This window comes from Anser brachyrhynchus (genome assembly GCF_964034855.1).
Source record: "Anser brachyrhynchus genome assembly, chromosome: 13".
In the NCBI taxonomy this organism is placed as follows: Eukaryota; Metazoa; Chordata; class Aves; order Anseriformes; family Anatidae; genus Anser; species Anser brachyrhynchus.
In genome coordinates, this window is record NC_137708.1 from 2,273,534 (window position 1) to 2,288,578 (window position 15,045).

The window sequence follows — 15,045 nt, forward strand, 5'->3', positions numbered from 1 at the left end:
CGCCGCGAGCCCCAAGCCTGGCGAGGACAAAGCAGAAACCACAGGGCAGAGCCTCGCCTTGTCCAACGCCTGCTGCTGAACAAAGTCGTGAGGCTGAACCCCCCCATCTATCAGATGGGGCTGCAGCGTTAACGTCATCCCTCCCGAGCTGGACCGCGCTGGGCTCCTCGTTCCCGTCCCCTTGCTGGCCAAGTCCCTCGCCCGGCTGAACTGACGAGCGGGACTGGCCTCCTACCACTGCACGTCGTTGCCAGCCTCGCCTGAAGTCTCTTCCCCTCGCAAAAACGTCACTGTGCCACTTCCGAACCGTCACTCCGAACCACCAGGCATGCTCGTGAATCCGCTCGCCACGTCCGTCCTTAGGTCTCTAATTGTATAATTAATAACGCTAATCAAACCCTCATAGACGATTTGGCCCGCCCAGCAACCCTGTGCATCTGGTGAGCTGCCGTGGAGCTACCCTTCGGTGCAGTGTCCAGCCGGCAGGCCCGGCAGCTGAGGACTTGGCAGAGGGCAGGCAGGGCGTCCCGCTGTGCCACTCGCCCAAATACCCCGGTGCTCGGAGGAGTTAGGGGTTTGAGCGGAGAGGTCGGTCCGAAAAGTCCTTAAGCAATCTGCTGTACTTATTGGAAAGAGGAATCTGATTATAACAATAGTTGTACAATTAAGAACAACTCTCGCCCTGGCACTGGCAGGGGGAGAACTAAACAAAACCAAACGCTCGATTGTATGGTTCTGGGGAACAGCCCCCGTTAAAAGGGAGAGGCATGACTGGACACGCAGGGTGACCTCGCTTCGTGCAGACGGGCTGTTACACTTCGGCACGTGGACCAGCCCTTCGCTCAGAAGAAAACACCGACCGTATTCGTTCTGCCTGCTATTATTTAAATAACAATGCCTGGGACGCTGAGAGACCGGGGGATAAAACTGAAATGGCTCGGTGTTACTGAGGTTTGGAGGAGCTCACCTTCCTCGCAGTCCCCGATTTGCTGTTTTATGCCCTTTTAGAGAAACCATTTGGAGAGGGGGGAATATTGCAGTTAAAAAACGCGTTATTCCAATCGGCATTTTCTCCTTAAGGCAGTGCAGGTCCTTCGGGATTTCTCACCACCTGCAAGCAGCATTTGGTCCGACCCTAATTTCACATTTCGGAGCTGCAAAACAACCTTATGCAAAGCACGAGGTTTCTGCATTGCAGACATTTTTCTTCCTATTAAATACACGATGCGGTTGGTCATCAACGTGAAGAGACCTCATATAAAAGGCAGCTTCGAGAGGCAAATTTGAAGTGTCCTAGAAAAACTTGCAGAGAATAGTTGCAGCAACCGAAATAAGATTAGGTAAAACCCGTGTTAAAGCCCAGTCTGTACTGCCTAGTCCAGCTGCCGTCTCCCGGAACGAGCCTGCGCTCATGGAAACCACTTTCTGCACACACACATCACCGTGCTGGGGGAAGCTGAGTCCAGGAAAACATTTTGCAAGTAATACATTTTTAAAGAAGAGAACTATAAACAAAAGTTACGTAAGTATGCACTTGAACAAGTGCTACGAACGTTTCAACATCGTGACACAAAACCATTTTGTACTGCGAAGGTTTGCTGTCCGTACAGCAGCGCCTGCTCTTCCGCACTGCTTCTGGGAGGTGGGAACCCCTTTAAATCATAACCAACAGGCACGGGAACGTAAAGGAGACAACACCCTTCGGAATTCATAGCATTGGCAGAGCTTAAGGCGTATGGGACAACAGCGATATCTCGTTTTCACTTGAGTAAGCAACAGTTTACAAGGTAAGCCTTCACCTGAAAGAAGTTCCCGAGGGTGTAAGCGTGCTTCAAATGCGATCGCCTATTCCCCTTTCGGCTGCTGAGGGTCTGCCCCACAAAGTCGTTTCTGTTTACACCACTGCAGACAGGGGCGCGAGCACCGAGCGCTTTTAGCTGCAGAGGTTCCTTTGGCCTGAGTTCCTGTCCTCCTGCACCTCCCCGGGACTCTGGTAGCTTCCCAGCAGCACAAACAACAAACCACAGTCAGCTTTTGAGGAGTCTTTTTTATTAAGATAAATCCAGCAAAATTCCTAACAGTGGGTACATACAACCAACCTGCCCTTTTAAAAGAAATGTTTGTATTTCATTTAAAAACATGATTACACTTTTATTTATTTATTTTTTTTTTCAAAACTGACAAAATAAAATTACATTTGGGAAACAACAGATTTCCAGCTCTTAGGTTTTTCATGAAAATAGCTCACCTTCTTTATAAAAGCAACCCACAGAACCACTGGAATGTTTAACACAGTTATTTGTTTTGAGACCTCCCCACTTTAAGAAACCATACAACACATACAAGGGTAAAATTAAAATCTGAAGTCTGTAAGCATGACTTACACAAAAAGGGACACACTGACAGAAGTCAAAAGCTACCACCACTTATTCTTTCCATGTACCATACAAACTATTACAATCACAAAATTTAAAAACAATGATTTTTTTTTTTGTCGTTTTGCTTTGTTTGTTAGGGATTTAATTCCCAAGTAACCGAGATGAAGATGTTCCATAATTAAATTCATGCTAAAAAAACCTGCATTTATAAAATAGTTGATAAAAATATTCCTCTCTGTTAACAATACAGCATGGAGGTACGGATACCAAATGATGGAGATATAGGGCAGGGTTAACATTACTCGGACTTGGCTTCCTTATCATCAGATGCTTCAGCAGCTGGTGCCTATAAAAGTGTTTGGGAAGAATAAAAATATTATTTGTAATGCTAATCGGATTCCGTTCTAACAAGCATCAAAGAGAGACTAGTTTGTTAGTACACACACGGACAACACTTTGGGTAGGTAGACAAGAATGCACGGCTACTACCGAAAATATCAACGCAACACCACGTTGGCTGATAATTCTAAAAATTAAAACGCAGAAGGGCATTATTTGGTGATGGAGTTAATACTGGAGCGTTAAGAGAATCCAAAGAGGCAGGAATTTGGAGCATATTTAAGATAAGGATCAGTCATATGCTAGGGAAAGTTCACGTCCTCATCTCCGTAAGTCACAAGGAAGAGTAAGAATTACACACAAAATCACGGTACTTGTCCAGACTTCAGGGAAGGTGGTCCTCGCCTGATTTCTATCAAAATGTCTGCTCTTAGTCAACACGCTAAAATTGCAAAGCTCCTATCAAAGCTCTTGTCAAGTACAACAGCCCCACACTAATTTTGAGCAGAGAAGATTGTGAATGAGTTTGAAGAAAGACCGAACAACCCACTGACTGCACAGTGATACTCCACAGACACACGAAGAGATCACTGCAAATCGAAAGCGACAGAGCACACAACAGGCTATTCCACGCCTACAGGTAGCACACGTTGCACTTCTACTATCAGCAAGAAAATTTCTAGGAAAAAGCCATCGGGAGCCGGCTGAAGCTTGCAGCTAGTCCTAGCAAACGGCAGCTTAGGTAAGTAGCCGAGACAGTAAGAACCTGTAAGAAAGAGGCTTGCAGATCGAGAGACAAGACCACGTTTGTTCTGCAGAACTCTTGCTGAATTGTTCTGACGCGAAGAATTGTTTTAAAGGATTGTGTAAAACTTAAAACCAGATTTCTGGCACAGTACCAACCCGTGCTGAGCAGAAGAGGCAATCCAGCAGTCCAGAGAGGAGCGGCAAAGGCAGCTCAGGGTCGGATCGCAATCCTCCTGAGCTCTATTGTTCCCCGACCGTTCTGCATTGCTCTTGTGCCAACACAGAGCGGGCCACTAGGGCAGCACAGACCACCTGTGGAAGGGCTCTGCCACAGAGCAGGACTGGGTTGGAAGGAGAACGCTATTCTTTCAGGCTCTCCCTGGGAGAGGCAGCTGGTCTGTCTTAACAGGACGGCAGTGACACACACCACCTTCCGACAGGGAGGCCCCAATCATTAGATCCTGCAGACGCATTAGCAATACATCTGTGTTTATTCCCATGTTTACTGTAGCTAAGGTACCTCGTTAGTTTTGGTATCTCCATTTTCAGAGTGGTTTTCTTCTTTAGCATCCTCTTGTTTAGTTTCGTCTTTGCCTTTGGCTCCTTTCTTCCCTTTTGTTGCTGCCTTTTTGTCCTCCTTTTTATCATTTGCTGCCTTTTCTTTCTGTTAAGAAAACAGACCGCGATACGGTAAATGCTGATTCCACCCCGTACGTCTGCATTCGCACATTCTCAGCTCCAAAGAGGAGACGAAAGTTTCTAGGGAGAAGCGTTTCCCTTCTGCTCTGCCCCGAGTGTGCTACTGGGAAACGCGTAATATAAAAGCAGTCGTGGTTGGGGTTAAAAGAATTCCTATTTTAAATAGGCATTCAATTAAATTAGCTAAAAAATGTTGGAGTTGAACCGGCCTGTATTTCTGCTGCGCTGCTGAAAGGCATACCAAAGAACAAAAAGAACATGTGCAACTAGTGGGAACGCCAGAATACTTCAGATGTGCCACTGAGGCCTATTTAGAAAACTGTAACAAAGCTGCAGTCAAAGGACTTTCCCCCTCGCCTGCCCGAAATACCCTTTGCAATAACAAACCGTTTGCGCGATGCTCAAGTTGGGGGCCCAACAGCATCACCCCGGGAACAACGGGCACTTCGCAGTTATTGAGTACCCACAGCTTCTTGTCAGGACGATCAGGCTAAATCAAAACAAAAATTGGTGCCGCGGCTCCTGCAGTAACCGTTTCCTACACAGCAAGGTCCGAGCCTGACCCCAGACCGGTGACAAGCAAAACCCTTACGAGTTTGGCTTCCGAGGACCTGCCTCTCGCTGCCAGGAACCGCGCCCAGCAAAGCAGCTTAGCTCCTTGGTTAACGCGGCTACAGCGACGAACAGTAACTATCTGCAGAACGACTAACCTGAAGTGAAGAGCAACAGATAATTATTTAATGCATCTGTTTATCTACTCGGCAGACGGGGTTGTCTTAGCGGCTCTAAGTTCTAAAACATACGTGTGCTTATTTCAGCCCCTACCTTATCGGTGCACAAAATTAATTCGCATTAAAAATGAGTTTGCTAAGGGCAAATACGGACACGGCACGGGGCAGTCACCTGGTTATTCAATAACGCTGATTAAAAACTCACCAAAATTAACACGGAGTCGTGCAGTAACGCAGAAGGCTCAGCCAGGAGGCTCGCAGCCCCGCGTGGGGCTGGTTCTTTCTCCTCTCCAGCCTCCCACTCCCCGCTCTGACCTCCCCGAGGCACTCGGCCAGCCTGGGACACCACGGCGGCAGTGTCGGCAGTCCCCGTCCCCGCGCTGTGCCCGCTCTCCCCCAGCCTCTCCTCCTTCCTGGGGACTGCCGAGAGAGACGCGGTGCCTCTTCGTGAGAGCGACACCAAACAGGGGGGGAAGGAGCCGCCTGCCTCCGCTCTTTCTCGGCAGAGCTTCCTTTGAAGCGCGCAGAAGCAGCCCGCTGTGAAGGGCTCCTCCAGCGGCACCACGATCTCCAGACCCACGAGCGCAGGTGTGTAAGCCGCTTGCCCTCCCGACATAAGCCATGAAGGACCTTTAAGGGCTTGGGGTTGTTTGAAGAGGGGAATCTTTTCCCTCACCCCATTAAACAAACGCCGCTTTTTCACCCCTTTGTTGGTAAAGCCTCTCTCTTAAGAAAAGGCTTGAGAAGAATCCTCAGAAACCGGCTTCCAGGGCAGGGCTCCGCACCGAGATACGGCGTCCCACAGAACGCAGCTGAGACCGAGGACCCTGGGATCCTGCAGCTCCTGTTACACCCCCTTTTGCATAGAACTGATCCCATGTCACCTAACTTCAGAGAGCCAAAAATGCACCTCGACTACCCCAGCTTCAAACTCCTTCCCACTGCGGGCAGGACGACTCCCGGCAGCCCCCGGCAGCCCAGGAGCTTTTACAGTCGCTGTCCTTAAAAGTTCGAAAGCTTATTTTTGCAACTTTAAAACTCCGTTAACGCAGCTTTCGCGCGCGTAAACCTTTAGAGGCTGCCATTAAAATACAAAAAGGCAAACCTGAAAAGCAAACCAGCAGCCTGCACCACAGGCAGCTGTGCGCCGAGCCCCGCGCGGGTCACCGGCAGAGGCCGAAGGCAGGGCTCGGAGAGCCGGCGGCCGGCTCTGCGCCCCTGGGGCTGCAGGAGCGAGGCCCAGCAGAGGCTCTCCTCCAGGGGACCAGCCGCTAGAGGGAGACCCGCTCCCAGTGCGCCAGCAGCTCCCGCCACAGGAATGCCGAGCTGCGGGGCTCCTCGCTTCCCCGCCGCTCTGGAATGGGATCTGGAGACGGGGCTGCGCGGCCAGATGTGACAGACTTGCTGTGGACGCCGCCGCTGGGACGAGGTAGCTGAGATGCGGGGTCCCAGAACGACACGTGGGGGTTCTTTCTCGTCCGTGTCTCGCGCCGCCTTTGCTCTCCCTGCACGCAGCTCAGCTTGCAGGCAGTTCCCATCCTCTGGAAGCCCCTGGCGCCAGGAGGCCGTGTACGTGCACGCACGCCAACGGGCTCCGGGTTCGCAGCCCCTCGTCCCCTCCTGCAGCTAAAACAACTCCCGCACCTCTGCTTTGCCCACACAACCATCCAAAACCACGAGGGAAAACGTACAACGGGAACAGGTTGAGAGGAAGATTTGTTTCCTTTCTCAGTAACAAACTGAGTATTTAGAGATAGATCAAAAAAAAAACCACCAAAACCCACCGCAAACTGTGACCACTGGGAACGTTTGTGTCGGGAAGGGGGTACAGGGCAACACCTCACGGAGTGCAGAACTGCCCCCTTTCATGTCTCAAACTGTTGCTCCTAAGCGCAGAGGGAACTTTAAATAGTTTTCTGTTTAACTCTCCTGTCAGACATGCCAATATCTTTGGCATTTCCCAAAATATCCAGCTTCAGGGAACGAGCGTGCAGAACTTTACCTCCAGCGACTAAAACTCGATAAACTGATACCTGAAAGAAGTGCCTTTGAAAGAAAACATGCTATGCAACTGAAATTAAAAGCACAATTTTCAATGCCTTCTCTAATTGAATCTCTGATCTCTATTCAAAGCATCGTTCTCCCGACAATACATTGTATGAAAGTACAGAAGGGCCTTGCAAGGCAGCAGTGAAGCCTCCCCACAACTGATTTAGGACCTGGTCGGTGTCAGCAGGAGTTGGATACCATCATCTTTACATCTTTCACATTGTTTTAACTCACATAAGCCAACCTGGAATCTTTAAAGAAAACTATGAAAACCCCGGATGATTAGCTGTGGACTTTCCTCCCCTGTAAACACCCTGAAAAAGAGAAGTGTAACTTCAAGTTTTCTGGAACACTTACCTTAGGTGCTGCCTTTTTGGGCTTTGGCTCCGGTTTAGGCGGAGCAGGTTTCTGTACAAAACACATGCAAGAAACACAGAGTCAGATGAACCCCATAAACGTTTTAGCACGACATCGGTAACTTTGGAAAACTCTTCAAAATATATTGAGCTGACAGCCTCAGTCAGTAGTAGTAAGGGCACCGCCAGGGACAGATCAGTCTGTTTTGTTGTCCAAACCCACATTTCCTCATGTGTGTTACAGGGGCTATGCACAGATGCTGGCTAGCAGGAGTAACTGGATCACTGCTCGGTCTGATGTTACTGTCTGCTGTGAGGGCAAGCATCTGCCAAAAATGAAATGTATTAACGTTTGGCCGTAACTGTATAATAAATGAACACGCATCTTAGATTTCACTAAATTACGTACTTTCTTTTTTAAACAGCAACCATTATCTCCTTGGCATTTCCAAGACAGCTTAAAAAGGGGCTGGGTGCACCAACAGGCAGTAGAAAGGGGTGCCAAGAGCCTCTGTAAGTCTGCGAGTGACTCCGGGCTGAATCCTACCACGTGACACAGATTTACACCCTCTAGCTCTGTTTACCCAACAGTCGGGCCACCAAAATCAATGGGGAAATTACAAGTGTAAGGAAAGCGCAGGTAGTTTATACAGCTAGGAGCAGGCAGCTGTAAGGAGAAGGCCTGCAGAGAACAAATGTTTCGTGAAATCAATACTCCTCGACTCCAGGTACCTAACTCACACGTCCAGATTGTGCGTTCACTAACACGGAGGAACGAGATGCCTTGCGTAACTCATACGAGGTGTCTGAAAGCGAGCCTGTAACGTGTTGGCGCTCAAGGCTTGGAAACATAAAGTAGAAATTTCCCTCTTACGTATTGCAATACTCTAACCAGGCCTCTCACAGGACCAGTGGAAAAAAAAGTAGTTCCTCCGTAGCTGTCCCCCAGAACTTAACATACCGTGAAGTGTAATGTTAAAAGAGTAAATAAATAAAGATACTTACAGCGGATAGTCTAGCTGACCTTCTCTTTGGCTGCGTAAAGAAAGATGTGTCAGTAAAGTTCAGCGCATGTAACACCAGAACGGTATCCCAGAACAACCCGGTGCACAGACCCCGCCACGAAGCCCCCTGCGAGCTGTAGGATTTACGAAATTACAGCCAGGGTGGTGAGGGACTTCCTAAAAGCGTGGCTTTGTCCAACAGCTCTCACTCTGTGCAGCCGCCCCTTTACCCGCTGAGGCGCTAAGTGGCGAAGCCTCCCTCCTTCCCCGCACGGTGCCGTGACGGACCGGCCACGGTGAGGGTGCGGGACCAGGGAGGGCGCGTTCCCTCCGACACCGAGGGGCTGCGGCACGGCCGCTGCCGCCGGGATCTGGCTTCTGGAGCAGCCCCGCTCAGCGAGGCGCTGTGGGAAGGCGCCTGGCGGGCCCTGGGGGTGGAGGCCCAGGGGATGGAGGCCCTGGGGATGGAGGCCCAGGGGATGGAGGCCCTGGGGACGGAGGGCTCAGCAGCCGCGAGGCCCAAGCAACTTCCTAACGGGTTCCTCCGGTGAGAGGCCGCCGGGCAGGGCCAGGCTCCGGCCGGGCAGCGCCGGGCTCAGCCCGGGGACCCGACCCCGCAGCCCCGAGCGGCCGCGGCCACGTGCGAGGCTGGGGGCACCGCGACTTCCGTGGGACGCCCTGAGGGCAGCGGGGCTGCAGCAGCAGGTCCTACCTCCTCCTTTGCCTCGCCTTCAGCTGGAGCCTGCAAGGGAAGCGAGAGAGAGAGAGAGAGAGAAGGGGGGGGGTGAGTGAGGGTCGGGTGGGAGCCGGGGGCCCCCCACGGCGAGGGGGAGGGGGCGGCGGGCAGCGCCTGCCTACAACTCCCGGCATGCCTCGGGGGGGCCGCCGAGGCGACGTCACGGCGCCGCGGCGTGCCGCGTTTGAAAAGTTCCCGCCAAATTACCTGCCACAGCAAGGTCGGGGCCGGCGGCGCGCAAGGACAATGCCCCCCCCCTCCCCCCTCCCCTCAGCGTCCCCCCCCCGCCTCCCCGCGCCCGCCCGGCCCCCGGCACGGCCGCGCCTCGCCAACGCCTCACGGGGCCCCGCGGGACCGGGCCGGGCCGGGCCGGGGGCAGCGGGAGCCTCCCCGCCCGGGGGGCCGTGAGGGGAGCCGGGGGGCCGGGGGGGGGGAGCGGCGGGGGGAGCGCGGCGGGCGGTTGTGTCGGCCGGGTATGGTGGCGGCCGCGCTCGGCGCTTCCCTTCAAGGCCAGTTTCAAATTCTGCGCCGCCTAATGGCCCCAAATTACCATTGCACAACCATCTGGTATGACAAGAAGTGGGAGAGGAGGAGAGAGAGAGAGAGAGGAGAGAGAGAGGGAAAAAAAAAAAAAAAAAAGAAGAAGAAGGAGAACAAAGGCAAACGCAGCGCCCGCGGGCACCGCTCGCACCCCCGCGGCCGCCCGCCGGGGGCCCGGCCCCGCTCCGCTCCGCTCCGCTCCCCGCCGCCCGCCCGGCCCCGCCGCCGCCCGCCCGCCTCCGCCACACGGCAGCGGCGGCGCCGCGGCCGGCCGCGATCCGGCATGGAGCCGCCGCGCTGCCCTCCCCCGGCGGCCCGCGGCCGGCTGCGGGGCTCCCCCCCCACACCCCGCAACCCGGCCCCGAACCGGGACGAGGCCGGCGGCGGGGAGGCGCCGGGAGGCGGCGGCGGGGCTCCCCGGCAGCGCTCCCCCCGGCCGTGCCCCGGCGCGGCTCCCCCCGGCACTCACCTTTCTTTTGGGCATAGTTGCGCCTTAATAGTTGGCGGGGAGCGGGCGGACGGAGGCGGCTCTGGGCAAGCAACGCGCCCGGCGGAAAATAACAAAAATAAAAAAAAAATTAAAAAAAAAATAATAACAATAATAATTAAAAAAAAAAATAAAAACTGTCGGGAGCCCGCTGCGGAATTGGCCCCCCTCCGGGGGAGGAAAAAAAAAAAAGGGAGGGGGGGGAAGAAAAAAAAAAAAAAAGCAAGGCGCGCGAGGGCCCAAGAGTTAATTGCAGCAGAAACTGAACAAAAAAAAATCCCCCCCTCTTTATTGCAAACAGTAAAATACACCAACACGCAACCAAACTGCATGAATGGGGAGCGCCAGATGGGCCCAGCCGCCGAGTGACGGCCGCGCCGGCCAATGGGCGCGCGGGACGCGGCCCGGGGGGCGGGCCGGGGGCGGGGGGCGGCGCCGCGGCCGTAGCGCGAGAGGCGCTGGCAGCCGGGGGCCGGCGGCGCTACGCAGTGCGCGCGGCCCGGCCGCCCTCGGGCGCGCGGGGGAAGGCGGGCGGCGGCGCCGGCGGGCCGGGCCTGAGGGGAGCGGGGCGCGCTGAGGGCGTCGTTTGTGCGGGGGCGGCCCCGGCTCCGGCCCCGGCTGCTCGGCGCCCTCGGCCTCCCCCGCTGCCCTCCGCCCGCCCCGCGTCCCCCCGCGGGCTGGGGAAGAAACTTCCCCGAAAGTTGGCGCAGGCCGCAGGAGGACAACATGGCGGCCGCCCCCCCCCCCCCCCCCCTCACACACACACCCCGCCCGCCCGCCCGCCTCGGGCCCGCCGCCGCCTGAGGGGCCAGCCCAGGGAGCCGCCGCCGCCGCCGCCTTTGTCCGCGCAGCCCCGGCCTCCTGCGGCCCGCGGGGCGCTACCCGAGCCGGGGGGCGCCTCAGGGAAAGGGGAAGGCGCCGGCAGCGCTCCCCGGGCCGGCCCCGGGGGTCGCGGCGCTGCCGGGCGGCTGCCGTGTGCTCGGCCTGAAGCGTGAGGGGGTTTTGGAGCTGGGCCTCCGAGTTCGGGTAGGCCCTGTGGTGAAGTCCCACGTTTCTGTGCCGCTGGAGCAACATTTGCCCTTGGTTCCGTCCTAACAATTCCCATCAGGGTTTCTGACGGCTATATCACCGGTTTCTTCAGTGAAAACACAAGGCGTGTACTTAAAGCACCTTTAGGACTGAACACTTCGCATCAAAGACTTAAAGCGGGAGCTGCTCTCTGAGGCATGGCCTTATTCCTGGCAATAGCCAGCTGAACTTCTTTCTGAAAACCTGTTGAACCTCTTTGGAAAAAACAGATTCTGCAATCCTCCAAGATAGCCTGTTTCAGCACTTAGCTGTCCTTACCACTACAAAGTTTTCCCCAGCACCTAAACTGGTGGCAAATTAGATAAAGTTTCTTTGCCCAGTGCCTAGCACACGTACAAAACAGACAATCTGCATCGATTTATGTTAACATTTTAGATACTTTATCATTTCACATAAAATTATCATGTCCTTTGTTTAAACTTAATTTTTCTACACTAAGCAGATTCTCCTAGGTCTCACGATCTCATAATTCGCAATTTCTAAACCCTTTTATCATCCTTTGTCTGCTCCAGACTCTTTTCAACCTTGGGTTTTCCTTACGTTTATATCCAATAATCAGGTTAATTAGGTAAGCTATCTCTATGGCGTTTGCCAACTTTGCGATAGCATCACAATGTTGGTTCAGATTCTTTTTCTGATGCCCTGTAATCCCCAGATCCCTCCCAGCGATGCTGCTGTCTGAAAAGCTGATCCCCCTATTCTTTACAAATTCATAGTGACTTTCTGACTTGTCACTTTTTAAATTATCTCATTCTCAAGGTGCATACCTGTCGATAGTTTTGCTCCATGGACCTTGGAGTTACGCCGAACAGTTTTCCATTCAAGTTCACCTTTCCTCTCCCTCCAGTCAACGGAGAGCCCTCAAACTCCACTACTTTTTTTTTTGTAGATACACACCAATTATTGAAAAACTTATTTTTATTCACCAATTATTCAAAGACTGGCCTCCTAAACGCTCTGGAGTGCATTTTCCAGACACTGCCAACCTCAGTGTAACCACAAAACCAAATCCAATTTAGCACACTCTTTCCTGCTGCTATGTGTTGCTGTCACCTTCCTAAAAAGGTTGGTTTCAGTACCAGGTTACAGTTCGCTTGAAGGCTGAAGCGACTAAGACAGTTTTTCGGTTGTGTGGGGTTTTGGGTCTTTTTTTTTTTTTGGTGCCTTCCTCTTCTGTCAGCAATAAACGAGGTTTTCTTTTGTTTTGCTCCTACTTTCAGTGTGTATATATAGAGCAAGTTCCTATATCCTTCTCTGTTCCTTCGTCACTGTAACTAATTTTGGACCTTTGCCTCTCTTTTTGTTCCTCCATGCCTGTGCTATTCCGTGACAGCAGTTCTGAATTGTGTGCTTTTTTCTACTTCTTGCACAATTTAGAAAGACTGCGTATTTATCTCTAAAGCTGCCGTTAGGGCTCCATTATACTCTTGTTCATCTTTATGTTGGTTTTTAATACACCTCTTATCTGCCTTCCACGTGAGGATGCTTTGCTGTTATATTGACGTGTTTCTTTCAGTAACAGCTCACTCTCTCCTTTCCAACCATGTCAGCTTTATATTTTCAGCCATTCTCTTTTATTAATCAAGATTTTAAATAGTTTCCACTAGTTTTCTCCATCCTCTGAGCTAAAAATTGTCTAAGACACATCTCACGAGCCCTTGTCTTCTTTCTAGAATCCGTGTCCAATAATAGAAGTTCTCCATCGCTAACAAGATTTATGCTTCAGTTGCTTTTTGTCAGTTGCCTTGAAAAGTTTCACCTGGCTCCCTGTAGTTATTATTTCGTTCTTTCCATATTCTGTGAAAAGTCTTTGTACGATTGTGGAAGAGGAGCAGGAATTCTTTGAAGAGTCTGTCAGCCTTTTCTCCCGAGGAGAACGACTTGGGCGACAGCAGTTCGGTTGAAAGCTCGGGTCAAAATGGGCACTGGGAAGTAAGCACGGATATAAAATTCGCTAGGAATTTTGCATTACAAGTGCTTTGCCTTCTTTTCCACCTTTGTATTTTTACAAACAGTAAACTACAAATCAGCAGTTAGAAGGTCACTTCCCTCTCAACAGATAGGATTAACTGTGGCAAGATGTTGTGACACTGAGGGTGTAGATGGCTGTTATTGTGCAGACCTATAGAAAATTACAGACCTGGCTATACCTACGGATACTGTAAACACCCTTCCTTCAGGCCAAGTGGAAGGAGTAATTAAATGTTCCTTTATGTAACTGGGAAGAATAGGAAGTCACCTGTCAAATAAATGGGCCATGGCTGGTTGAATTCTCCTCTAAGTCGCAGCAGTGGCTGTACGTTTTGCTGTGATCATCACCGAGCAGCGGGCAAGAGAAGCGTTCGCGTGCACGGGCACGCACAGAGGACCTTTAGTCTTTGCTGATCACCGTCCTTACAGCAGGCCGTGGTTCCACGGGCGTTAATGCAGCAGCACAGCTCTGAACCAGCCAGGGAACAGGCTCCCTGGCATTAATCCCAGCACACAGCACGGAGCTTACATTGGCTTTAAGACTGTATAGTAGCTTTACGTCGGCTGTGGGAAGACGAAAAGGATTTGATAAGACACATCAGAAAGCCGTGCAGTGATACAGCTAACCTGGCATACGGATCGCCAGTACAGAATCAGCCAGTTAAACCCTTTTGACAAATTAGATCCAGGAGGGTAATTTACTCTGGATCATTGATTTGTGCCATGTGACCCCTTTCTGGCATTTTTGCTAAAACTGGTAGTTTTGGTTCGGTACAAAAAGGCCTAAGCCTGAATTTATGTTGTATCACTGGTCTATGTCAAGAGTAAATCAAAGCAACAAGCCAGGAATTAATCTGCTGCTGCTTCCATGAGAAAACTTCATGCTACAATTTGAGTTCTGCAGAGCTATTTGAACCAGGCTGTTGACTCACAGAGGTAAAAACATTCCATCTGCAAACAGAAACATACCGTGCCTATGTCAAAACAAAACTAACCAACACTGCCAGCGCCCTGAACAAGCAGTCAGCTGCCCACACTAAACTTATAGAGCAGTACTCGAATGCTGACTAATTTTTAGAGTTTGTAATTTGGGGAAATTACAGACAACCGAAGTGCAAGAAAATAGTTTCAGACTGAAACTATCACAGCTCGGCCCAGTTTTTGCCCCTTGATCTTTGCCAAATCAGGCAAGACTCGGTCAGCCCAACTTTGATGCCACCGTGGTGCGACTGCTGTTTGTTGTGTTTATTAATCAGTCACCTCGGGGACCTACGTCTCTCCAACATCCTCCAAGGTGCTGTTGCCCAAGTCGTGAAAGTTTTCAGAATGTTTGCTGGTTCATGTAGATTTCCCAGCTGTTGCCCAAGGCAGGAATTTCCTGCAGAGAGGAGCAGAGCCTGTTCCTGATACCAGAGGAGATCTCTAATACTTGACGAATGTTTTCCTAGATCGTGTTCTTGCACTGATGCAGATTAAGATATTTCTGAACAAAGGCAAAATAGACCCAGCATTGCTCCTGGTTGATTGATTTCCAGCCTTCCCCCAATAGGCGGTAAGATATATGTTGTTTTGTCGTTCCTTTGAGCTCAAAGTCATGTGAGTTTTGAATGTCAGGAGATTCGTTCCCACCACGGGATCTCAGTGGTCTTGCAGCTCTCTTGGGTCATGCTGTTCAGACCTGAGGCATTTTATTCCGATTCCTTTGCACATAGACTTGCTTTTACCGAAGGTACAGTGACTATGCCGTTCTGCAGCACCACCAGCTCTGGAATCAGAAAGGTGGATGAGATACATCTGCGTGCTGATGGCATGGCAAGGCTGCCCTCACGGCCCGGCTGGAGTCTGCCGTGACAGATTCTGTCACACCAGAAGCGAGCGTGACACAGGCTCTGGACACAAAACTCTCAGCCTCCTTCATT

General features: G+C 51.8%; 1 protein-coding gene and 1 long non-coding RNA gene across 2 annotated transcripts; both read right to left on the minus strand.

Moving 5' to 3' along the window:
- Nucleotides 1-2,032: 2,032 nt before the first annotated feature.
- On the minus strand, nucleotides 2,033-10,425 carry LOC308177319 (non-histone chromosomal protein HMG-14A). Its single transcript, XM_080554339.1, has 6 exons — nucleotides 10,049-10,425; nucleotides 9,016-9,045; nucleotides 8,305-8,334; nucleotides 7,301-7,351; nucleotides 3,985-4,128; nucleotides 2,033-2,724 (listed from the first exon to the last, which is right to left on the minus strand). The coding sequence occupies exons 1-6, from the start codon at nucleotides 10,061-10,063 to the stop codon at nucleotides 2,677-2,679; spliced, it is 318 nt and encodes a 105-aa protein (XP_080410465.1). The 5' UTR covers nucleotides 10,064-10,425; the 3' UTR covers nucleotides 2,033-2,676.
- LOC308177324 lies at nucleotides 4,551-7,294 on the minus strand. Its single transcript, XR_013939015.1, has 2 exons — nucleotides 4,756-7,294; nucleotides 4,551-4,653 (listed from the first exon to the last, which is right to left on the minus strand). It is a non-coding gene; the product is annotated as an uncharacterized lncRNA (long non-coding RNA).
- Nucleotides 10,426-15,045: the final 4,620 nt, after the last annotated feature.